Source organism: Pseudophryne corroboree, chromosome 5 (genome assembly GCF_028390025.1).
Source record: "Pseudophryne corroboree isolate aPseCor3 chromosome 5, aPseCor3.hap2, whole genome shotgun sequence".
NCBI lineage: Eukaryota > Metazoa > Chordata > Amphibia > Anura > Myobatrachidae > Pseudophryne > Pseudophryne corroboree.
The window spans coordinates 742259773-742286598 of NC_086448.1; the positions used below are offsets into that span (position 1 = coordinate 742259773).

General features: G+C 48.0%; 1 protein-coding gene across 1 annotated transcript in view; it reads left to right on the forward strand.

The window, feature by feature from the left end:
* The window catches only part of CIBAR1 (CBY1 interacting BAR domain containing 1), a 122419-nt gene that overhangs the window by 73069 nt on the left and 22524 nt on the right, over nucleotides 1-26826 (forward strand). Inside the window, exons 5-7 of the mRNA XM_063924099.1 lie at nucleotides 1809-1814; nucleotides 8082-8186; nucleotides 17404-17517. Of these exons, the coding sequence (XP_063780169.1) occupies nucleotides 1809-1814; nucleotides 8082-8186; nucleotides 17404-17517 (225 nt within the window). The remainder of the gene's footprint in view (nucleotides 1-1808; nucleotides 1815-8081; nucleotides 8187-17403; nucleotides 17518-26826) is intronic.

The following is a 26826-nucleotide window of genomic DNA, read 5'->3' on the forward strand; positions in this document are numbered from 1 at the left end:
TCCCTCAGGAGACCATCCGCCACCTCATCAGGAGCATGCCCAGGCGTTGTGTGGAGGCCACACACACTACTGAGCCTCACTTTGACTAGTTTTAAGGACATTACATCAAAGTTGGATCAGCCTGTAGTGTGTTTTTCCACTTTAATTTTGAGTGTGACTCCAAATCCAGACCTCCATGGGTTAATAAATTTGATTTCCATTGATAATTTTTGTGTGATTTTGTTGTCAGCACATTCAACTATGTAAAGAATAAAGTATTTAATAAGAATACCATATATACTCGAGTATAAGCCGAGTTTTTCAGCACATTTTTTGTGCTGAAAAGCTCCCCCTCGGCTTATACTGGAGTGATGCTCCCGGAGTCCTGTGCAGGAGCAGAGCGCAGGGAGCAGCCATGAGGGAAGAAGGAGGAGGGAGGGGGACTCGGGAGCCGCAGCAGTGCACTGTAATTGGTGCATCAACCAGTGACGCTGCTGCAGCCATCCTTCTCCCCCTCCATGCTCGCTGAAGCGCCGCCCGCCTCCTCAGCCGCTGCGTTCTGTCCCAAGGCCCGCCACCGCTGCCCGCACTGCCTGCACTCCCGTGCCCCGTCATTGATGGTGAGTGGAGACAGGCTACGGGGGGGGGGGGGGGGGGGGAGCGTGGGTGTGTCGGGGGGGGGTAGTTGGGGGCTGGGCATATCTGGCACTATGAGGGCATACGGTATCTGGCACTGTGGGGGCATATGTAGCACTGTGGGGGCATATCTGGCACTATGAGGGCATATGTGGCACTGTGGGGGATTATCTGGCAGTATGATGGCATATCTGGCACTGTGGGGGCATATCTGGCACTGTGGGGGCATATCTGGCACTGTGGGGGATTATCTGGCAGTATGAGGGCATATGTGGCACTATGAGGGCATATCTGGCACTGTGGGAGCATATCTGGCACCGTGGGGGAATGTGTATCTGGCAATGTGGGGGCATATCTGGCACTATGAGGGCAAATATCTGGCACCATGGGGGCATATTTAGCACTGTGGGGGCATATCTAGTACTGGGGGGCATATCTGGCACTATGAGGGCAAATATCTTGCACCATGGGGGCATATCTGGCACTGTGGGGGCATATCTGGCACTGTGGGGGCATATCTGGCAGTATGAGGGCATATCTGGCAGTATGAGGGCTGTGTACGGCTAGAGCTGCATTTCCCACCCTAGGCTTATACTCGAGTCAATAAGTTTTCCCAGTTTTTGGGGGGGGAAATTAGGTGCCGCGGCTTATATTCGGGTCGACTTATACTCGAGTATATACGGAATTTCATTCATTCAGATCTAGGATGTGTTATTTTAGTGTTCCCTTTATTTTTTTGAGCTGTGTGTGTGTGTGTGTGTGTGTGTGTGTGTGTGTGTGTGTGTGTGTGTGTGTGTGTGTATATGTGTAATATATATATTACGGTAGTTTTATCACAACTGGCGCTGGTTTTCTTCTCTATCGCATATATATTTATTTATTTTTCTGGCCCCTGTATATAATATCATTTTTTATTTATTTTTTTCTGGCCCCTAATGCTGCTTACAACAGGTCAGGGCAAGAAATCTGCTTGATTGACACCACCTTCACTAAACCATTAATTTCAGTAGGCCGGCAGCTTAAAGTGCTGCTTTTTCTCAGAGGATAAATATGTAGCTGGGAAACTCTTGTCTAACATAGGAGTATGCCTTATTTACAGTAAGTTCTAGAATAGTAATTAATGTACACAAGATTGTCATTTTATTGTGTATAATGTATTTGATCTGATTTTGTCTTCCTTAATCAATATAAAGTCACAGGTATAAACGTCATTTCCATGAACTCTCAGGATCAGATGGATCGACTACTTTTAATTCTTACACAATTTATGACTTGTTATTTAGCCTTCACACAGAAACCTAGTGATTTTGGTTTGTTAACCTAGTAAGGCTACAGTTCATTAAGTCTAATTTAGGCAAGGCCACTTCAACTTTAGTTTTTAAGAACAAATAGGTAATTATTGGGGGATAGTCAGTATATCTGCAGTAACAATAATTATATACGTGTATAGTGTATCTGTCAGCTCTGTGTCATTTAATTGTGTGTGTGTGTGTGTGTGTGTGTGTGTGTAAATATATAATATTTCTCTGACGTCCTAGTGGATGCTGGGAACTCCGTAAGGAACATGGGGAATAGACGGGCTCCGCAGGAGACTGGGCACTCTAAAAGAAAGATTAGGTACTATCTGGTGTGCACTGGCTCCTCCCACTATGACCCTCCTCCAGACCTCAGTTAGATTTCTGTGCCCGGCCGAGCTGGATGCACACTAGGGGCTCTCCTGAGCTCCTAGAAAGAAAGTTTATTTTAGGTTTTTTATTTTACAGTGAGACCTGCTGGCAACAGACTCACTGCATCGAGGGACTAAGGGGAGAAGAAGCGAACCTACCTGCTTGCAGCTAGCTTGGGCTTCTTAGGCTACTGGACACCATTAGCTCCAGAGGGATCGACCGCATGGAACTGGCCTTGGTGTTCGTTCCCGGAGCCGCGCCGCCGTCCCCCTTACAGAGCCAGAAGCAAGAAGAGGTCCGGAAAATCGGCGGCAGAAGACTTCGGTCTTCACCAAGGTAGCGCACAGCACTGCAGCTGTGCGCCATTGTTCCTCATGCACACTTCACACTCCGGTCACTGAGGGTGCAGGGCGCTGGGGGGGGCGCCCTGAGGGCAATATATGACACCTTGGCTGGCAAATCTACATCATATATAGTCCTAGAGGCTATATAGATGTAAAATTACCCCTGCCAGTATTCCAGAAAAAGCGGGAGAAAGTCAGTTGAAAAAGGGGCGGGGCTTCTCCCTCAGCACACTGGCGCCATTTTCTCTTCACAGTGCAGCTGGAAGACAGCTCCCCAGGCTCTCCCCTGTAGTTTTCAGGCTCAAAGGGTTAAAAAGAGAGGGGGGGGGGGCACAAAATTTAGGCGCAATATTGTATATACAAGCAGCTATTGGGAAAAATTCACTCAATATAGTGTTAATCCCAAAATTATATAGCGCTCTGGTGTGTGCTGGCATACTCTCTCTCTGTCTCCCCAAAGGGCTGTGTGGGGTCCTGTCCTCAGTCAGAGCATTCCCTGTGTGTGTGTGCGGTGTGTCGGTACGGCTGTGTCGACACGTTTGATGAGGAGGCTTATGTGATGGCAGAGCAGATGCCGATAAATGTGATGTCGCCCCCTGTGGGGCCGACACCAGAGTGGATGGATAGGTGGAAGGTATAAACCGACCGTGTCAACTCCTTACATAAAAGGCTGGATGACGTAACAGCTATGGGACAGCCGGCTTCTCAGCCCGCGCCTGCCCAGGCGTCTCAAAGGCCATCAGGGGCTCAAAAACGCCCGCTCCCTCAGATGGCAGACACAGATGTCGACACAGAGTCTGACTCCAGTGTCGACGAGGTTGAGACATATACACAATCCACTAGGAACATCCGTTACATGATCCCGGCAATAAAAAATGTGTTACACATTTCTGACATTAACCCAAGTACCACTAAAAAAGGGTTTTATGTTTGGGGAGAAAAAGCAGGCAGTGTTTTGTTCCCCCATCAAATGAGTGAATGAAGTGTGAAAAAGCGTGGGTTCCCCCGATAAGAAACTGGTAATTTCTAAAAAGTTACTGATGGCGTACCCTTTCCCGCCAGAGGATAAGTTACGCTGGGAGATATCCCCTAGGGTGGATAAGGCGCTCACACGCTTGTCAAAAAAGGTGGCACTGCCGTCTTAGGATACGGCCACTTTGAAGGTACCTGCTGATAAAAAGCAGGAGGCTATCCTGAAGTCTGTATTTACACACTCAGGTACTAGACTGAGACCTGCAGATAGTGCTGCTGCAGCGTGGTCTGTAACCCTGTCAAACAGGGATACTATTTTGCGAACATAAGACGTCGTCTTATATATGAGGGATGCACAGAGGGATATTTTGCCGGCTGGCATCCAGAATTAATGCAATGTCCATTCTGTCAGGAGGGTATTAGAGACCTGACACTGACAGGTGATGCTGACTTTAAAAGGCACATAGAGCCTTATAAGGGTGAGGAATTGTTTGGGGATGGTCTCTGGGACCTCGTATCCACAGCAACAGCTGGGAAGAAAATTTTTTACCTCAGGTTTCCTCACAGCCTAAGAAAGCACTGTATTATCAGGTACAGTCCTTTCGGCTTCAGAAAAGCAAGCGGGTCAAAGGCGCTTCCTTTCTGCACAGAGACGAGGGAAGATGGAAAAAGCTGCACCAGTCAGCCAGTTCCCAGAATCAAAATTCTATTCCCGCTTCCTCTGAGTCCACCGCATGACGCGGGGGCTCCACAGGCGTAGCCAGGTACGGTGGGGGGCCGCCTCAAAAATTTCAGCGATCAGTGGGCTCGCTCACAGGTGGATCCCTGGATCCTTCAAGTAGTATCTCAGGGGTACAAGCTGGAATTCGAGGCGTCTCCCCCCCGCCGTTTCCTCAAATCTGCCTTGCCGACAACTCCCTCAGGCAGGGAGGCTGTGCTAGAGGCAATTCACAAGCTGTATTCCCAGCAGGTGATAGTCAAGGTGCCCCTACTTCAACAAGGACGGGGTTACTATTCCACACTGTTTGTGGTACCGAAACCGGACGGTTCGGTGAGACCCATTTTAAATTTGAAATCCTTGAACACATACATAAAAAAATTCAAGTTCAAGATGGAATCGCTCAGGGCGGTTGTTGCAAGCCTGGAGGAGGGGGATTACATGGTATCCCTGGACATCAAGGATGCTTACCTACATGTCCCCATTTACCATCCTCACCAGGAGTACCTCAGATTTGTGGTACAGGATTGCCATTACCAATTCCAAACACTGCCGTTTGGACTGTCCACGGCACCGAGGGTCTTTACCAAGGTAATGGCAGAAATGATGATACTCCTTCGAAAAAAGGGAGTTTTAATTATCCCGTACTTGGACGATCTCCTTATAAAGGCGAGGTCCAAGGAGCAGTTGTTGGTCGGAGTAGCACTATCTCGGGAAGTGCTACAACAGCACGGATGGATTCTATACATTCCAAAGTCACAGCTGGTTCCTACCACACGCCTACTGTTCCTGGGGATGGTTCTGGACACAGAACAGAAAAAAGTGTTTCTCCCGCAGGAGAAAGCCAAGGAGCTGTCATCTCTAGTCAGAGACCTCCTGAAACCAAAACAGGTATCGGTGCATCACTGCACACGAGTCCTGGGAAAAATGGTAGCTTCTTACGAAGCAAAATTCCATTCGACCGGTTCCATGCAAGAACCTTTCAGTGGGACCTCTTGGACAAGTGGTCGGGATTGCATCTTCAGATGCATCGGCTGATAACCCTGTCTCCAAGGACCAGGGTATCTCTACTTTGGTGGCTGCAGAGTGCTCATCTTCAAAAGGGCCGCAGATTCGGCATACAGGACTGGGTCCTGGTAACCACGGATGCCAGCCTTCGAGGCTGGGGGGCAGTCACACAGGGAAGAAATTTCCAAGGACTTTGGTCAAGTCAGGAGACTTCCCTACACATAAATATTCTGGAACTGAGGGCCATTTACAATGCCCTAAGTCTGGCAAGGCCTCTGCTTCAAAACCAGCCGGTACTGATCCAATCAGACAACATCACGGCAGTCGCCCATGTAAACCGACAGGGCGGCACAAGAAGCAGGATGGAGATGGCAGAAGCCACAAGGATTCTCCGATGGGCGGAAAATCACGTCTTAGCACTGTCAGCAGTGTTCATTCCGGGAGTGGACAACTGGGAAGCAGACTTCCTCAGCAGACACGACCTACACCCGGGAGAGTGGGGACTTCATCCAGAAGTCTTCCAACTGTTGGTAAACCGTTGGGAAAGGCCACAGGTGGACATGATGGCGTCCCGCCTAAACAAAAAACTAGATATTGCGCCAGGTCAAGGGACCCTCAGGCAATAGCTGTGGACGCTCTAGTGACACCGTGGGTGTACCAGTCGGTTTATGTGTTCCCTCCTCTGCCTCTCGTACCAAAGGTACTGAGAATAATAAGAAAACGAGGAGTAAGAACGATACTCGTGGTTCCGGATGGGCCAAGAAGAGCTTGGTGCCCAGAACTTCAAGAAATGATATCGGAGGACCCATGGCCTCTACCGCTCAGACAGGATCTGCTACAGCAAGTTCCAAGACTTACCGTGGCTGCGTTTGACGGCATGGCGGTTGAATTCCGGATCCTAAAGAGCATTCCGGAAGAAGTCATTCCTACGCTGATAAAAGCCAGGAAAGAAGTAACCGCAAACCATTATCACCGTATTTGGCGAAAATATGTTGCGTGGTGTGAGGCCAGGAAGACAGAGGAATTTCAGCTGGGTCGTTTTCTGCACTTCCTACAGTCAGGGGTGACTATAGGCCTAAAATTGGGTTCCATTAAGGTCCAGATTTCGGCTCTGTCGATTTTCTTCCAGAAAGAACTGGCTTCACTGCCTGGAGTTCAGACATTTGTAAAGGGAGTGCTACATATTCAGCCCCCTTTTGTGCCTCCTGTGGCACCTTGGGATCTCAACGTGGTGTTGAGTTTCTTAAAATCACATTGGTTTGAGCCACTTAAAACTGTGGATTTGAAATATCTCACGTGGAAAGTGGTCATGTTATTGGCCTTGGCTTCGGCCAGGCGTGTGTCAGAATTGGCGGCTTTGTCATGTAAAAGCCCTTATCTGATTTTCCATATGGATAGGGCAGAATTGAGGACTCGTCCCCAGTTTCTCCCTAAGGTGGTATCAGCTTTTCACTTGAACCAACCTATTGTAGTGCCTGCGGCTACTAGGGACTTGGAAGATTCCAAGTTACTGGACGTAGTCAGGGCCTTAAAAATGTATATTTCCAGGACGGCTGGAGTCAGGAAAACTGACTCGCTTTTTATCCTGTAGGCACCCAACAAAATAGGTGCTCCTGCTTCTAAACAGACTATTGCTCGCTGAATTTGTAGCACAATTCAGCTGGAGCATTCTGCGGCTGGATTGCCGCATCCTAAATCGGTGAAAGCCCATTCCACGAGGAAAGTGGGCTCATCTTGGGCGGCTGCCCGAGGGGTCTCGGCTTTACAATTTTGCCGAGCTGCAACTTGGTAAGGGGCAAATACGTTTGCTAAATTCTACAAGTTTGATACCCTGGCTGAGGAGGACCTTGAGTTCTCTCATTCGGTGCTGCAGAGTCATCCGCACTCTCCCGCCCGTTTGGGAGCTTTGGTATAATCCCCATGGTCCTTACGGAGTTCCCAGCATCCACTAGGACGTCAGAGAAAATAAGATTTTACTCACCGGTAAATCTATTTCTCGTAGTCCGTAGTGGATGCTGGGCGCCCATCCCAAGTGCGGATTGTCTGCAATACTTGTATGTAGTTATTGCCTAACTAAGGGTTATTGTTGAGCCATCTGTTGAGAGGCTCAGTTATATTTCATACTGTTAACTGGGTGTAGTATCACGAGTTATACGGTGTGATTGGTGTGGCTGGTATGAGTCTTACCCGGGATTCAAAATCCTTCCTCCTTGTGTCAGCTCTTCCGGGCACAGTATCCTAACTGTGGTCTGGAGGAGGGTCATAGTGGGAGGAGCCAGTGCACACCAGATAGTACCTAATCTTTCTTTTAGAGTGCCCAGTCTCCTGCGGAGCCCGTCTATTCCCCATGGTCCTTACGGAGTTCCCAGCATCCACTACGGACTACGAGAAATAGATTTACCGGTGAGTAAAATCATATATATATATATATATATATATATATATATATATATATATATATATATATAATTATTCTTGCTTAATCTAGAACAGCAATGATTTATTCACTAAACCATGACCCTTAATAATCAAGACTATGACAAACCTATTGATATGCTTAAAAAATATATATTTATTTCAGTACACAAACACCGTAGAAATGACTTAAGGGGGTGCTGTAAAACGTGTGACGCTGCTAACCTTGCAACCCCTTTCAGCCATTGCGTAATAGTGATAATAAATAAAGGCCACTTGACTGACAGGATAAGGTAGAATGGATGGTTCTCTAATCCATAACTTATCCTACCTGTGTTTAAGGCGGAAACAGAACTACAGAGAGCAACAATGGATGCAGCAAGAATAAGTCGCCACCTTGAGGAAGACATAGATAACTTTGAAAAACAGAAAATAAAAGATATTAAAGTAAGTTAAACATTTTATCTTCATGTAATTGTTTTACATAAAGAATGACAATATAATTTTATCAAATGTAAAGTAGGTTTGGGATTAATATAATTAATGTGCAATTGCTGTCGGGATTTTGATTAGAGGTATTTCATACTGATCCCGATCCAAGTACAGTCGTACAACGCCACAGCTGTGGCGTACATCATTTGGCAAGGAGGGACAAAAGCAGGGCCTGCATGCGAGAGGTGTCAAAGATACTCCTCTGGGCAGAAAGAAATGCAAGAGCAATGTCAGCAATCTTCATTCCGGGAGTGGACAACTGGGAAGCGGACTTCCTGAGTCGTCACGATCTCCACCCGGGGGAGTGGGGGCTCCACCATCGGGTGTTTCAGCAGATCGACCAGTGAGGCTTCCCACAAATAGACATGATGGCTTCTCGACTCAACAAGAAGCTTCATTGGTATTGCTCCCGAACCAGGGGACCCTCAGGCGAGAGCAGTGGATGCACTGACGTCGCTTTGGCCTTACCGGCTGGTCTACCTGTTTCCTTTGATTCCGTTGCTCCCAAGGGTGCTCAAGCGAATCAGAAATCAAGGCGTCCAGGCAATTCTGATTGCCCTGGATTGGCCTCATAGGGCGTGGTACGCGGATCTTCTGGACGTGTCCGTCCAAGACCCTTGGCCTCTACCACTAAGAAGAGATCTTCTTCAACAAGTACCGTTTGTCTACCCGGTTTTACGGCAACTTCGTTTGACGGCATGGAGGTTGAGCGGAACATCCTAGCTCACAAGGGCCTTTTCAAAAAGGTTATTGCTACGATGGTTCAGGGCAGGAAACCTGTGACGTCAAAACGCTCCTATCTGGAGGCGATATGTCTCTTGGTGCGAGGAACACACGTATCTGTCTGCGGAGTTTCACTTGGGACGTTTCCTCCATTTCCAGCAAGCTAGTGTGGATAAGGGCTTACGTCTGGGTTCCATTAAGGTCCAGATGTCAGCCCTCTCCATTTTCTTCCAGAAGAAATTGGCGGTGTTGCCAGAAGTTCAGATTTTCTTGCAAGGGGTGTTTCACATTCAACCTCCTTTTTGTGCCACCCACGGCACCCTGGGATTTGAATGTAGTGTTGGAATTTCTACAGTTCTCCTGGTTTGAACCTCTAATGACTGCAGAAGAGAAGGGGAAGACTGTGATGTTGTTGGCCCTGGCTTCTGCTCGGCGTGTCTCAGAATTGGGGGCCTTATCGTGTAAAAGTCCCTACTTGGTCCTTTACGAGGACAGAGCGGAGGTCAGGACTAGGCAGCAGTTCCTGTCAAAGGTTGTCTCTGCGTTCCACTTGAATCAACCTATTGTGGTTCCTCCTCCGGAGGCATCAGATGCTGTGCGAGCCTTGAAGATCTATGTCAAGCGAACGGTTCAGATCAGAAAGACGGATTCCATGTTCGTGCTCTGTGATGCGCAGGAAAAAGGTTGCCCTGCTTCGAAGCAGTCCATTGCTCATTGGCTTCGACTTCCTATCCAAAGTCTCTGAAGGCCCACTCTACAAGATCGGTGGGCTCTTCCTTAGGTGGCTGCCCGTGGAGTCTCGGCCTTGCAACTATGCCGAGCTGCTACCTGGTCGGGGAAGAACACTTTTGTAAAGTTCTACAAGTTTGATACCCTGGCCAAAGAGGATACCCAGTTTAGGCAGGCGGTGCTGCGGAAGTCTCCGCACATTCCCGCCCGTTCTGAAAGCTTTGGGACGTCCCCATCGTACTAAGTCTCCCCAATATCCTTTATGGATGCTAGAGAAAATAGGATTTCTCATACGTCCTAGAGTATGCTGGGGACGACATCAAGACCATGGGGTATAGACTGGATCCGCAGGAGACATGGGCACTCTAAAGACTTTTCATTGGGTGTGAAATGGCTCCTCCCTCTATGCCCCTACTCCAGACCTCAGTTTTAGAAATGTGCCCAGGCTGACTGGATGCACTCTGAGGAGCTCTACTGAGTTTCTCTGAAAATACTTTTGTTAGGTTTTTTATTTTCAGGGAGATCTGCTGGCATCAGACTCCCTGCTTCGTGGGACTGAGGGGGCAGAAGTAGGAACCAACTTCCTAAAGAGTTTCATGGCTCTGCTTTTGGCTGACAGGACACCATTAGCTCAAGAAGGGAGCTGAACGCTAGCCGTGCCTAGATGCTCACTCCCACAGCACGCCGTCACCCCCCTCACAGAGCCAGAAGTCAGAAGACAGGTGAGTGTTAGAAGACAGGCGGGATCGCAGCGCGCCATGTTGCCCACACATACACAGGCGGTGCAGGGCGTTGGGGGGGGGGGGGGGGGGGGGGGGCGCCGCCCTGGGCAGCATGAAACTGGCATAAATAAGGGGCATAAGTTGCTGAGGCACAGTCCTACCCCCGCCAGTATAAAAAAAAAATACCTCCTAAAAGCTGAGGAGAAACACACCATTGACGAGTGAAGAGTGGAGCTTCCTCCTCAGTCAGCCAGCACACTGCTTAGCGCCATTTTCTCTCTCCTCGGGCTGCAGAGACACTGGTCCTCCTCCACTACTGAACAAGTATCGGGGTGCAAAACAGGGGGGGCCACAGTGAATTTGGTGCTATATAATTGTGTGATTAACATTATAAAAGCGCTGAATGTCAGTGAGCATTTTGTCTTCACAGACATTGTGTTACTGGTGCTGAGTTGTGAACTGGCAAAATCCTATCTATGTCCCTCTGACAGATTTTACTGTGGGTCTGTCCCCTATAAATCCCGGAGTGTCTGTGGTGTGGTTCTGCACGTGTGTGACATGTCTGTGGTAGAGAACTCTGTGGAGACATGTTAGAGACACCGAGGTGTAATATGACACCAAGATCCTGACTGGGTGAAAGGTTACATGATAGTGTGAATCATATCAGTTAGAGGTTGGACTGAATCTCATACAGAAAATGAAAATAATCTGTTGAAGATGTGATTTTTAATAGTTCTGCCTTTCATCCACAGGGACCTTTCTGGGTCACATACAAATTTGCACTAATAGTACAAACTGATACCGACACGGACTCTGATTCCTGTGTCGACACTAGTGATTCCAGGGGAATAGGTCCTAAGTTAGCAAAAAAGCATTCAAAACATGTTTTGGCTATAAAGGAGGTGTTTGAAGTTACGAAGCCCCCTCTTTTACCACAAGAGGAGGGTTTACTTTAGTAAAGAAGTAATGTAATTTTCCCTCCACCTCAGGTCTGATTTAACCTGAAAAGAAATTTCTGATTCCCAAAAGGATATCAGGCAGCTTACCTTTTTCCAAAAAAGGTGGGAGTCACCCCGCAATTTAGACAGGACCCTGTCATAAAAGAGAAAAGGTGTTTCTCCCTGCGCCTGGAATGGCTTCACTTAAGGAGCCGACAGACCGCAAGTGAGTGAGGTGATTTTATTGATGTGGCCAATGGGACACTACTCAGGCCTCCCATTGTCTGTGAGTGGGTGAGTAGTGCTATTGAAAAGTGGTCAGAAAACTTGTCATTCGACATTGACACAATAGATGGAGACGAGATACACCTAACGTTAGGTCATATCAAAGACGCTGCTGCGTACGTACTAGAATCCATTAAATATATTGGTTTCTTGGGATCAAGAACCGCTACCATGGCGGTATCGGCTCGGGGGGCGTTGTGGATTCGCCAGTGGAATGCTGATGCAGATTCCAAAAGAAATATGGAGGCTCTCCCGTATAAATGTGAGGCCTTGTTTAGTGATGGGCTGGATGCGTTAGTCTCGGCGGCTACCGCAGGTAAGTCGACATTCTTGCTTTATGCTCCTACACCGGTGAAAAAGTCACATCACTCTCACATACAGTCCTTTCGGCCCAACAAATACAAAAAGGACAAAGGTCTCCCCTTTTTTTTGCAGGCAGGGGAAAAGGAAAGAAATCCGCAGCGTCTCCCGGATCGCAGGAGCAGAAGACCACCCCTGCTTCTGCCAAATCTGCAGCATAACGTTGGGGCTCCCTTGCGGGAGTCCGCTCGGGTGAGAGCACGTCTGAAACTTTTCAGCCAAATCTGGATTCAATCTGGCCTGGACCAATGGGTCTTACAAATAGTGTCCCATGGGTACAAAGTAGAGTTTCAAGACCTCCCCCCCCCCCCCCCCCCCCCTCCGTCCGATGCCGATTTCTCAAATCGACCATGCCAGCTTCTCTTCCGGGAAGAGAGGCAGTAACAACAGCAATTCAAAAATTATGTTCGGATCAGGTCATTGTCCTGGTACCCTTGGCACAGTAAGGAGAAGGTTTTTTTTATTCAAGCCTCTTCGTAGTTCCGAAGCCGGACGGCTCGGTCAGACCAGTTTTAAACCTGAAAAATCTGAATCTACCTGAAAAGGTTCAAGTTCAAGATGGAATCCCTGAGGGTAGTGATTTCCAGCCTGGAAGAGGGGGACTTCATGGTGTAAGTAGACATAAAAGATGCTTACTTGCATGTTCCCATTTATCCTCCTCGCCAAGCTTTTCTGAGATTCGCAGTACAGGATTGCCATTACCAGTTTCAGACGTTGCCGTTCGTACTCTCCACGGCACCGAGGGTGTTCACCAAGGTGATGGCGGAGATGATGGTCCTCCTTCGTTAAAAAGGAGTAAATATAATTCCTTATCTGGACGATTTCTTGATAAAAGCGAGATCCAGGGAACAGTTGGTGCAGAACATCGCACTCTCCCTGTCAATACTCCAACAACACGGTTGGATCATGAATTTTCCAAAGTCGCAGTTGAAACCGACGACAAGATTGTCCTTTTTAGGGATGATTCTGGACGCAGAAGTACGGAGAGTATTTCTTCCAGTGGAAAAGGCTCTGGAAATCCAGAAAATGGTCAAACAAATATTGAAACCAACAAGCGTATCGATCCATCAATGCATTCGGTTGTTGGGGGAAAATGGTAGCGGCCTACGGGGCCATACAGTTTGGCCGATTTCATGCCAGAGGATTCCAGTGAGACCTGTTGGACAAGTGGTCCGGATCCCACCTACACATACACCGGAAAATAATCCTGTCCCCCAAAGCCAGGATTTCGCTCCTGTGGTGTCTACACAGTTCTCGCCTACTAGAGGAATGCAGGTTTGGGATTCATGACTGGGTCCTAATAACCACGGATGCAAGTCTCCGGGGCTGGAGAGCTGTCACACAGGGGGAAAGCTTCCAAGGAAAATGGTCAAGTCAGGAAGCCTGCCTTCACATAAACGTGCTGGAATTGAGAGCCATTTACAACGTCCTTCTACAAGCGGTACATCTTCTTCAAGATCCAGTCGGACAATGTAAAAGTAGTCGCGTACATAAACAGGTAAGGCGGAACGAAAAGCAGAGCGGCAATGGCAGAGGTGACAAGGATTCTCCTCTGGGCAGAAAGACATGTTAGAGCTCTGTCAGCAATTTTCATTTCGGGAGTGGACAGCTGGGAAGACTTCCTCAGCAGACACGATCTCCATCCAGGAGAGTGGGGCCTCCACCAAGAAGTCTTCGCAGAGGTGACAAGTCTTTGGGGGAGTTCCTCAAGTAGACATGATGGCATCTCGTCTAAACAAGAAGCTTCAGAGATATTGTTCCAGGTCGAGAGACCCTCAAGCAATAGCAGTGGATGCACTGGTGACCCAGTGGGTGTTTCGGTCGGTATGTGTTTTCCCTCCACTTCCACTGATTCCAAAAGTTCTCAAAATAAGAACAAGAGTTTGAGCAATCTTCATTGCCCCAGACTGGCCAAGGAGGGCTTGGTATCCAGATCTTCAGGAGTTGCTCATAGAAGATCCTCGGCCTCTTCCTCCTCGAGAGGACCTACTACTACAGCAGGGGCCGTGTGTGTATCAAGACTTACCGCGGCTACATTTAATGGCATGGCTGTTGAGCGTCGGATCCTAGCCCGAAAGGGTATTCCCAAGGAAGTCAACACCCCTCTTATTCAGGCCAGGAAAGGAGTAACGTCTAAACATTACCATCGTATTTGGAGAAGCTATGTGTCTTGGTGTGAATCCAAGAAGGCTCCTACGGAAGAATTTGAGTTGGGACGTTTTCTCCATTTTCTGCGGGCCTTAGATTGGGGTCAATCAAGGTCCAGATTTTTAACTTATCAGTTTTCTTTCAAAAACAATTGGCCTCCTTTCCAGAAGTTCAGACGTTCGTAAAAGGGGTTCTGAACATCCAGCCTCCATTTGTGCCTCCAGTGGCACTATGGGACCTTAATGTGGTGTTGCAGATCCTTCAGTCGGGTTGGTTTGAGCCTCAACAAGAAATAGAGTTGAAGTTTCTCACTTGGAAAGTGGTGATGCTTTTGGCATTGGCATCCGCAAGGCGGATGTCTGAATTGGGGGCCTTGTCCCACAAGAGCCCTCTTCCAAAGGTGGTTTCCTCTTTCCACATAAACCAATCTATTGTGGTGCCAGTTGCTGCTGACACGTTCGCTGAGTCAAAGTCTCTAGATGTGGTTAGAGCTTTGAAAACCTATGTTGCTAGAACAGCTCGTATACGGAAAACAGAGGCTCTGTTTGTCCTGTATGATCACAACAAGATTGGCTGGCTGTCCTGCTTCCAAGCAGACTATTGCACGTTGGATTAGAAATACGATTCAGCAAGCTCATACTACGGCTGGATTGGCGTTACCGACGTCGGTAAAGGCCCACTCCACTAGGAAGGTGGGCTCATCCTGGGCGTCCTCTGCATTACAACTTTGCCGAGCAGCTACTTGGTCAGGGTCAAACACATTTGCTAAGTTCTACAAGTTTGACACCTTGGCCGATGAGGACCTAAAGTTTGGTCAATCGATGCTGCAGGGTCATCCGCACTGGAGCTTTGGTATAGACCCCATGGTCTTGATGTCGTCCCCAGCATCCTCTAGGACGTATGAGAAAATAGGATTTTGATAACCTACCGGTAAATCCTTTTCTCCTAGTCCGTAGAAGATGCTGGGCGCCCGTCCCAGTGTGTACTTTACCTGCAGTTTAGTTATTATAGTTACACAAGTTGTGTTATCTTGGTTTCAGCATGTTGCTGCAATTGCTTCATGCCTGTTGGTGTGTGTTATGTTGAATACCATGTGTGCGGCATGGTTGAGGGTGTGAGTTGGTAGATATCTCACCACTAATTTAAGTAAATCTTTTCCTCGAAATGTCAGTCTCCCTGGGCACAGTTCCTACAACTGAGGTCCGGAGGAGGGGCATAGAGGGAGGAGTCAGTTCACACCCAATGAAAAGTCTTTAGAGTGTCCATGTCTCCTGCGGATACCTCATGGTCTTGATGTCGTCCCCAGCATTCTCTACGGACTAGGAGAAAAGGATTTACCGGTAGGTTATCAAAATCCTATTTTTAATTACCTACCGGTAAATCCTTTTCTTGTAGTCCATAAGGAATATTGGGCGCCCACCTCAGTGCGTTGCCTTTTACTGCAGGTTATCTTTTTTTTTTTTTTATGGTTACCTGTTCAGCTGTTGCTGTTTGTTGTTACCAGCCGTTGCTGGTTGTTTTCTGTTCGTGGTGTGCTGGTGTGTAAATCTCACCGCTCATTGTTATGTTCCTTTTCTCAAGTATGTCTTTTCTCCTTCGGGCACTGTTTTACCTATAACTGCCTGTGGGAGGGGACTTAGAGGGGAGGAGCCAGCACACCCAGTTAAGAAATGTAAAGTGCACCGGCTCCTTTGGGCCCCATCTATACCCCATCGTACTGAGGGGGTAATTCCATGTTGATCGCAGCAGGAATTTTGTTAGCAGTTAGGCAAAACCATGTGCACTGCAGGGGGAGGCAGATATAACATGTGCAGAGAGAGTTAGATTTGGGTGTGGTGTGTTCAAACTGAAATCTAATTTGTAGTGTAAAAATAAAGCAGCCAGTATTTACCCTGCACAGAAATAAAATAACCCACCCAAAGCTAACTCTTTCTGCACATGTTATATCTGCCTCCCCTGCAGTGCACATGGTTTTGCCCAACTGCTAACAAAATTCCTGCTGCGATCAACTTGGAATTACCCCCTGAGTCTCCCCAATATCCCTTATGGACTACGAGAAAAGGACTTACTGGTAGGTAATTAAAATCCTATTATCAACTCTCTCTAAATATAATATAATGAATGTGTATAATTTAGGTACAGGTTTCATACTGAGTAAACTTTCTATATTTGTTTTTTATTGATCTGTTTAATGCCTTAGGATGGGTACACATCGTTCTGGATCCTGCTTCGTGCCATGCATACACCCTACTGGCATAATGCAGGAGACAACGGACGATGTAGAATGCCATGCTGCTTCTGCAACATGACATCATACACGCTATCTTCTCTTAGGCTGTGCAGCACGGCTGACCAGAAGATATCACGTGCAGTCGTGTATACACTTAACGATATGCCCGATTTGTCATTCCGATTTAGCCGGAAACAACAAATGGGCAGATTATAGTTTGCATTACCCAAGGTGAAAGATTGAGTCTACTTAGGTGGGTACACATCAGATAATATGTTAAGTTGTATGCACAATTAAGTGTTCATAGCATCTTCTGTGCTGTGTATCAGATGAGATGATGTCGGGAACGATGTGGTGTGTACGGCCAACCGGATGACGAATATATCAATCTGATCTTTATTCAAATCCCAGGGTATCTTAAAGATGGTTGCGTAGTGTGTACAGGAGCAACAATAAATCTATGCATCCAATGATATGATATAGTGTGTCGTTACTTGAAGGATTGCACAGTATATAAGCCAATATATCGTGGGTCTTCAACCTGTGGCCTTCCAGCTGCTGTGGAGCTACACATCCCAGCATGCCCTGACTCCGTTTTAGCATACCTTAATAGCAAAACTGGCAGGGCATGCTGGGATGGTGTAGTTCCACAGCAGCTGGAGGGCCACAGGTTGAAGACCCATGCTCTATATCAGGCCTGGCCAACCTGTGGCTCTCCAGATGTTGTCAAACTACACATCCCAGCATGCCCTGCCACAGTTTTAGCATTCCCTAACAGCAAAACTGTGGCAAGGCATGATGGGACTTTTAGTTTTACAACAGCTGGAGAGCCACAGGTTGGCCAGGCCTGCTCTATATCCTTTGTTCTGGGATAAAGGGAAATCGGAATGACCATTCTGTTTTTGCCTGTCATTCTGATGTGAACCCAGCATTACGCTACAACTATACTTAAAAATAAACACCATTCAAATCAATACAATTGATGTTTATTATAGCAATGTCCATTTATAGTATTACTCCTGTTTCCTTTATTTTAGAAAATATTCAGTGAGTTTGTTAAAATTGAAATGTTATTCCATGGGAAGGCTCTAGAAGTGCTGACTGCTGCCTTTCATCATATAGAAGAAATTGATGAAGAGGAAGATCTGGAGGTAAGCTCTTTGTCTGTGTTCCATGGCACAAGATTCTACATCAGTAGATACGATGTGTTCCGGGCCGGCGTTTCACACCGAGCATACTCACTGCTCCGTGGCATGCGGCATTTAGCAGCATGTAATCATTAATAATATTTTCTGATTGACCGCGCCACACGTATATTATTAACGACCCTTAGGAATGCACGATTCAGAAGATACGACGTTCCGATTTGCCCGGAAATGACATATCGTACCAATATCGTCCTGGTGTGTACCCGGCCTAACACTAGTGCTTATTAGTGATTGGGACAGAAATCTCATTATCGTTGTTGCCATGTATAAGGACAGGGTGTGTTGCTCGTGGCAACAAAACGGATGAAAGCAGGAATATGGTACATTCTGTTCTCCCAAAGACGTTGCTATAAATTCTGCGTCTGTGCTTGTCCCATGGTTTTATAAAACCATAAGTATATGTATGTATTATGGTGTAGGAGTAAAACAAAACCTTTTCTGCTTATGCTAGGTACACACCTGGCCGCCGACCTATCTGATGATTAGTAAGTGCATACACACTTACCAATTGTTCACCCAATGTGTCGTGCCTGCGAGATGTCCGTCACTGGCAGACCTTGCAGCAAGTTGGCAGACCACTCATACACAGATATGGTATAGAACAGTGGTTCTCAAACTCGTTCCTCAAGACCCCACACAGTGCATGTTTTGCAGGTAACCCAGCAAGTGCACAGGTGTATTAATTACTCACTGACACATTTTAAAAGGTCTGCAGGTGGAGCTAATTATGTCACTTGTGATTCTGTGAGGAGACCTGCAAAACATGCACCGTGTGGGGTCCTGAGGACTGAGTTTGAGAACCTGTGGTATAGAAGATCTACAGTTATTAGATAGTTTAAAGATGCACCGAGAAGGTACTGCACCAATGCAAGTGGGTGTCTCAGTATTGATGGAATCCGCTGCGACATTGGCATAAGGCGCAGCTGTGTCTGCGTGTGACTCAGAATCTGCCCCAATGAGTTTTTGCAGGCTCTAAAAATGTATTGAGAAGCAAAAGTAACCGCGAAAACCCATTAAAGCTGGGTATATACTAAACCAGTGATGGCTAACCTTGACACTCCAGCTGTTGTTGAACTACACATCCCAGCATGCCCTGCTACAGTTTTGCTATGTGGCCATGCTAAAACTGATGCAGGACATGCTGGGATGTGTAGTTCAACAACAGCTGGAGTGTCAAGGTTAGCCATCACTGCACTAAACGATGTGGTTACTGGGACAACCGATGTAACCATACATCTGTAATCCTGTATACATTGAACGATATATACAACTTATGACCGCGTTCACCTGTATCATGTCATTTGTGGACGACTCTCCAAACGACCCACGGGAGCGCACAATAATGGGTACACACTACACGATCTGCCTGATATATTGGTACGATCTGTCATCATGTAGGCATTGACGACCACCCAGCAAGTTCGTTGACATGAAAGTGGATGGACAAATCTCCAACACAGATTTTGCTACTTGGAAGTAGCATTGAACATCCCCGGGTGTTCAGCCAACCACACCCAGCCCTGTCGTCCCCTTCCCCCGTCCCTGGTTGCCCTCCCATTGGTGTAATGCAGGCACTATCCAGTTTTGCCTGGAATGGGCAGGCCACCTAGTAATCATATAAACATGATTCTTGAATGTTTTGGCCGGGATTTAATGAAGTCCAAGTTCGGTGGCTGTGCGTGATGCAGACTGAACTTGGGCTTTTTATTTTTTTAAAGGGGAATGGTTTAGCCTTGTACACAGAGCCGGCCCTAACCAATATGATGACGTAGGCAAGATTTTGGCTGGCGCCCCCTAGCACCACCGCTGGTTCCGCCTCTGACCTTGCACCTCTTTCCCAGCACCACCACCCCTCACCCATAGCAGTCCTTATTTTGGTGTTTGTTACCCCCTATACTTTAAATAGGAACGGCTTGCACATTTGGCGCACAGCCCAAAAAGGGGGGTGTTTTTGCTGGCAAGGGACATGGTCACACAATAATAACCCCAGTTCCAATTACGCCACACAGTACTGCAACTTTATTCACATTTGATCATGAGATAGTGTCCATAATTCATATTACATCCCACATTTGTATCACTTTACCTTAGAAACGTTACTCCTCACAGTAGAGCCCCTTATTCACATTACATCACACTGAATTGCTCCTTATTCACATTGCACCACACCCTATTGCTCTCTATTCACATCAGACGACACAGTAGTGCCCTTTCTATACGCAACGCCACATAGTAGAGCACCTTATACACATAATGCCACACATTAGTAATGCATTTATACACATAATTCCACACAGTAATGTCCCTTACACATTATTAATGTCCTTATAAAAATAATGCGCCTTACACATTATGACAACCTTTATTAATGCCCTTTTCTGCTGCGGGGTACACTGGGCTCCACAATGAATGGACAATGGGCTGTAGAGTAGGATCTTGATCCGAGGCACCAACAGGCTCAAAGCTTTGACTGTTCCCAGAATGCATAGCGCCGCCTCCTATATCACCCCGCCTCCCTGCACAGGATCTCAGTTTTGTAGTTGGTGCTGCAGTAGCAGGCACTTTAACAGAGGGGCTGCTCCAGGCAGCCCTGAGAAGAGCTTTTTTTCTGAGGAAAAAAGTGAAGACTTCAAGGGCAGCAGCAGTGTTACATGTCAGTGGACATTCACGGCTGCGGCGCTGTACACTCCCAAGCCCTGGCTGCCGGGTAACTACAGCAGGAGGCTCCGGTTTTCTCCTTGTCAGGCACACGCGACGGGGGCTCTCCGGGATCGCGTGACCGCGCTTCGGGAGGTGGTAAGTGGGTCCCGCTTGCGGGACCTGGTCTTTATCGCGGTCCATGGGAGGCAGGCCGCGCGCGCTGGCGGTGGACACTGTGGCAGTACAGGCGATCCCACTAGATCACCAGGGCATGGAACAGGTCAGGTTTTCTCTATAAACCGTTTTATTAGAGCACGCAGTACCCGGTGGTTTTGCCAGCAGGGGGGATAGAGCTTGGACCTGAAGCCCCTCTCCCAGCCCCAGGGCGCCATTTTCTGCAAATGTTCCCGCCCTGGAGCTGCATATCTGTGTCTCCCTCACTCCCTGGCAGTGTCTGCGGCGCCATTATCCCTCAGCTCACTGTTCCTGGGAATGCTTAGGCAAATCCTCCTATGTAAAGCTGCCTGGTTGTCAGTGTTGTGACTTTAGAAGACACTTAAGTATTCTACCTGCCTTTTTTTAGTCAGTGTTAGTTAAGAAAGAGTGCATTTAGCCAGGGTTTCCTAGTACAATTACCCTGTGATATACATCCAGTTCTTACTGTGTACTGTTATATATATTGTTATATAGCTGTGTAAGCTAGTCCAGTAGAGTATTATTGTTAGTAATAACCTCTGTATTGTACAAACTGTGACTATTTGTGTGTGCATTTGATAGCTGAGTGATGTCCATTTCGTGTCTTTCACTCAACTTGCTATCCCTATATTCTATAACCTGAGGGGGCTTGGTGCGTCAGGTTTTATCTAATATAGGATTTTCACAAAGATATACTGTATTGCATATTTTTCTCTGTGATTTAGTCACCATATCTCTCCTTTATCTCTGCTGGTGCTGACTACACTGCGCAGGGGTTTGGGCTAGAGGTATTGTGCTGCTGACAAATTGTACTGTGTTACCTGATACTGCAAGTTATATCATGTCTGCTTCTGAGGGTAACGGTTCTGGGGCTGAACACACTGCCGGTGTTACTGAAGCTGCAGATACCTATGAGGAGAATATAGCAGCTTTGGGCTCTGGTTCTGGGGGCTCCTTGCCCCCCAGTGGGACGGTGGCAACGGGGGCAAATAATGACCCGCCGTGGGCCGCTTTTTCCACGCTTCTGCATACGCTAGTTCATAAACTAACACCCCCTATGGGACCCCCAATGCCGGTACAACCGTTTGTGGTCCCTGCAGCTAACCCGCCGTGGGCGGATGATTTATCTGCTCAAATAAAGAAGTTGAACCAGTACCTGACTACTAAAAACTCTGACCGTCGCTCGCCTACGTCCAAGGGGTCCTCTAAGCGAGCGCTTGTCTCCTCACAATCCACTGCTGTCACTGACATCTCGTCAGATGAAGACGGCACTTACACTGACCCCACAGGTTCTGACTCGGATACGGCTGATGGGGAGGGTGGTTCACATGTGGATGTTCCTGATCTTTTGGAGGCTATTAAGTTAATTTTACAGATTACGGATGATCCCGAGCCATCCGTTCCTCCTAAGAAACCAGATAGGTTCAAGCGTCAGAAGGTGATTAAACAAGTTTTACCTCACTCTGACCACCTAATTGATATACGTCAGGAACCCTGGGAAAACCCTGGTACGAAGTTTGTGCCTCCAAAAAAAAGATGCTGGCTCGCTATCCCCTCGCGCCGGAGCTGTCTAAGATTTGGGAAACGCCTCCTCTAGTGGACTCGCATGTGGCTAGGATGGTGGTTTCCTCAGCTCTACCGGTCACCACCGCCACGTCTCTAAAAGAGCCTACGGATAAACGTGTGGAGGGTTGTCTGAAAGCGATTTACACCCTCACGGGTGCTGCACAAAGGCCCACTATTGCAGCTACTTGGGCTGCAGAGGCCATTGAAGCATGGGCCTTGGAGTTAGATGCTGAAATCTCCTCTGACCATGCTAGACAATGCTCGTCTTATATTGTCACAGCTTCTCGTTATATTAAAGAGGCGGCTTCTGATGCCGGTATCCTGGCAGCCAAGGCCTCTACTACGTCGGTCCTGGCTCGCCGGATATTGTGGCTGAGATCCTGGTCTGTGGATCTGGACTCTAGAAAAACCCTGGAGGTACTCCCTTTCAAGGGAGATATTCTGTTTGGGGAGGATTTAAATAAGATTGTGGCTGACTTGGCTGCTGCCAAAACTGCCTGTCTGCCAAGTACTGCTCCTCCTGTGTCGAAGGCTAAAAGTACTTCCTTTCGCCTCTTTCGTCCTTCAGGTAAAGCAAAAGGTCAGGCATACAACAAACAGGCCCGCACTTCCAAACCTGGTAAGCCTAAGCCCAAAAGAGCCTGGGCGGCCCGTTTGCCAGCTTCCAAGACAAATAAGCCTGCCGCATGATGGGGCGGGCCTCCCTCTGGGGGATCCCAGGGTGGGGGCCGGCTTCTAGGATATACCCAGGAATGGTTGAAGACCACTTCAGATGCCTGGGTACGGGAAGTCGTCACTCGAGTTTACGCCATAGCCTTCATAAACCGACCCCCCTCATCGATTTTGCCAGACAGATGTCCCGTTGGACAAGACAAAGGCAAATACTCTACATTCGGTGGTACAGACCCTGCTGGATACAGGAGTCGTAGTACAGGTGCCTCTTGCGCAGAGGGGCCAATGGTACTATTCTCCGCTGTTTCTAGTCCCGAAACCGAATGGGTCCTCCCGGCCCATTCTCAACCTCAAGGCATTGAACAGGTTTGTGAAGGTTTCCAAGTTCCAGATGGAAACCCTTTACTCTATAGTTCTGGCCTTGGAACCTGGGGACTTCATGGTCTCCCTGGATATACAGGATGCTTACCTGCATATTCCTATAGCAGTGTCTCATCAGCAATACCTGAGGTTTGCGATTGGCAACTGCCATTACCAGTTTCGGGCGTTACCTTTTGGTTTAACAACGCCTCCGCGAGTCTTTACAAAAGTCATGGCGGTGTGGGCGGTGGTACTCCGCCGTCAAGGGGTCAGGATACTGCCGTATATGGACGACCTGTTAATCCTGGCAAATTCCCCAGAGCTTCTCCTGCGTCATCTAGATGTGACTGTCCGGTTTCTGCAAGCCCACGGGTGGCTCATCAACTGGAAGAAGTCATCCCTGATCCCTGCTCAGAGCATGGTGCATCTGGGAGCACTATTGGACACTATTCGTTGCTTCCTATATTGTCCGCAAGTGTCGATACATTAGGCGATGCAGGTGCTGGGCCTCATGGTGTCAGCATTCGACATGGTGGAGTACACTCAATTTCACTCTCGCCCTCTCCAGAGGCTGATTCTAGCCAAATGGGACGGCCTGCCTCACCGGATCAGGTCTCAAATGATCTCATTGACTCTGGAGGTCCGTCTGTCGCTGCTCTGGTGGCTCCGGGACCAACAACTGTGCATTGGCCGTCCGTTCTGGATATCCGACTGGGTCCTGTTGACGACAGATGCCAGTCTAAGAGGTTGGGGCGCGGTGCTGGAGCAACACTCCCTTCAGGGGCGGTGGACCAAGGAGGAGTCCCTCCTCTCGATTTTAATATTCTGGAGTTGCGGGCGGTCTTCAATGCCTTGAACCTAGCCCAGCATTTAATTCAGAACCGTCCTGTTCAAGTACAGTCTGACAACGCCACCACAGTGGCTTACATAAATCATCAGGGCGGCACTCGAAGCTGCCTAGCAATGAAGGAAGTCTCACGGATTCTACAGTGGGCAGAACGCCATCTACCGGCCATATCGGCAATATTCATTCCGGGAGTCCTGAATTGGGAAGCGGACTTTCTCAGTCATCAGGACGTGCATGCCAACGAGTGGGGCCTCCATCCAGAAGTGTTTCAACTCCTAGTGAAAAGGTGGGGCCTTCCAGACGTAGATCTGATGGCGTCTCGACACAATCACAAGGTTACGGTCTTCGGAGCAAGGACAAGGGATCCTCAAGCAAAATTCGTGGATGCGCTGGCGGTACCGTGGAGGTTTCGGCCGCCGTACGTGTTCCCTCCGCTGTCACTCCTGCCCAGGGTAATTCGGAAGTTCAAGCAAGAAAAGGAATTCTGCTTCTCATAGCTCCAGCGTGGCCCAGACGGCACTGGTTCTCAGACCTGCAAGGCCTATCGTCAGAGCGTCCAATTCTACTTCCACAATGCCCAGACCTCCTCGTTCAGGGCCCCTGTGTCTACCAGGACCTAGCTCGGCTGTCTTTGACGGCGTGGCTCTTGAAGCTTCCGTCTTAAGGGCTAAAGGGTTTTCTGAGGCGGTCGTTCAAACTATGTTGCGGGCCCGGAAACCGGCTTCGGCTCGGATTTACTATAGGGTCTGGCATTCTTACTTTATTTGGTGCGCATCTAACGATTATGATGCTTCCAAGTTTAGTATAGCCAAGTTGTTGGATTTTCTTCAGCAGGGCCTGGACTTAGGCCTGCGTCTGGCCTCCCTCAAGGTTCATATTTTTGCCTTGTCGGTGTGGTTTCAGAGAAAAATTGCAACCATACCTTGGCTCCTTGGGACTTGTCGGTGGTTTTGGAGGCGTTACAAGAGTCTCCGTTTGAACCTCTTGGTTCAGCTGACCTTAAGTGGCTTTCCCTTAAGGTGGTGTTTCTGCTGGCTATTGCTTCAGCTAGAAGAGTGTCGGATTTGGGTGCCTTGTCCTGTAGTTCCCCATATCTGATATTTCACCGTGACTGGGCGGTTCTTAGGACTCGTCCCGACTATCTACCTAAGGTTGTTTCTTCGTTCCACCTTAATCATGAGATTGTAGTTCCGGCACTTGTTTCTCCTGATTTGTCTCCCAAAGAGCGGTCTTTGGATGTGTTACGGGCTCTCCGTATCTATGTGAAGAGAACTGCTCCTATTAGGAAATCTGATTCTCTTTTTGCTGTGTTTGGGTTTCACAAACTTGGCTGGCCTGCTCACAAGCAAACTCTGGCCAGATGGATTAGAATGATGATTGCACATGCTTATGTGAAGGCTGGTCTGTCTGCTCCTGATCACATTAAGGCCCATTCTACTCGGACTGTTGGACCTTCTTGGGCGGCCCAACGTGGTGCAACCCTTGAACAATTGTGCAAGGCGGCTACGTGGTCCTCTGTGAACACGTTCATAAGGTTCTATGCCTTCGATACTGCCGCTTCCCAGGATGCTTCCTTTGGACGCCGGGTTTTTGTGCCCGCTACAGTGCGTCCCCTCCCTTAAAGAACTGCTTTAGGACATCCCCATTGTCCATTCCTTGTGGAGCCCAGTGTACCCCGCAGCAGAAAACGAGTTTTATGGTAAGAACTTACCATTGTTAAAACTCTTTCTGCGAGGTACACTGGGCTCCACAAGACGCCCACCCTGACGCACTTAGCTTCTTTGGGTTGGTATGGCATTAGCCGCTGACACGTCTCCTGTCGTGAGAATGCGGTGTTGTGGCTACTAACCGTTGTCGTCTCTTATCCTGCTACTGCATTGGACTGGTTAACTAAAAACTGAGATCCTGTGCAGGGAGGCGGGGTGATATTGGAGGCGGCGCTATGCATTCTGGGAACAGTCAAAGCTTTGAGCCTGTTGGTGCCTCGGATCAAGATCCTACTCTACACCCCATTGTCCATTCCTTGTGGAGCCCAGTGTACCTCGCAGAAAGAGTTTTAACAAGGGTAAGTTCTTACCATAAAACTCGTTTTATACATAATGTCCCTTACACATATGCCTCACATTATTAAGGCCCTTATACACATAATGACACACACAGTGCCACCTACACATTTGCTGCACATTATTAGTGCCCCTTTACACATAATGACACATACAGTAGTACCCTCTTACACATATGCCACACATTATTAATGCCCTTATACACATAATGACACACACAGTGCCCCTTACACATATGTTGCACATTATTAATGCATTTTTACATGACACACATAATGCTCCTTACATATTCTGAACACTACTGCACAACCAACCCACCCGCACACAGCACTCACACTGCCACTAACACTGTGACCTCTTCCTCTGCTTGGGTACAGATGTGTCCTCATAAATCTTGCCTCAATGCTAATGTCGGGCACCTTTTTTTTTATGAAAATGCATCTTATTTGCATTGCTATGTGGCTAGTATGCACAAGCTGCTTCTGCTGATTAAAATGATATGCAGCATGCCAATATACTGTGCGAGACTGTGGCTGTATCTGCATATGAAATGCTACACACAGAATATAGGCATGCCACATATTTTAATCAGCAGAAGCTGCTGATGCCCCTAGGCATATCAAATGCCCTAGGCAATTGCCTAGTTTGCCTATGCATATGGCTGGCTCTACTTGTACATGATTGCCCTTTTAAAAAAACAAAAACATTTCTCTGACGTCCTAAGTGGATGCTGGGACTCCGCAAGGACCATGGGGAATAGCGGCTCCGCAGGAGACTGGGCACAACTAAAGAAAGCTTTAGGACTACCTGGTGTGCACTGGCTCCTCCCACTATGACCCTCCTCCAGATCTCAGTTGGAATCTTGTGCCCGGCTGAGCTGGATGCACACTAGGGGCTCTCCTGAGCTCC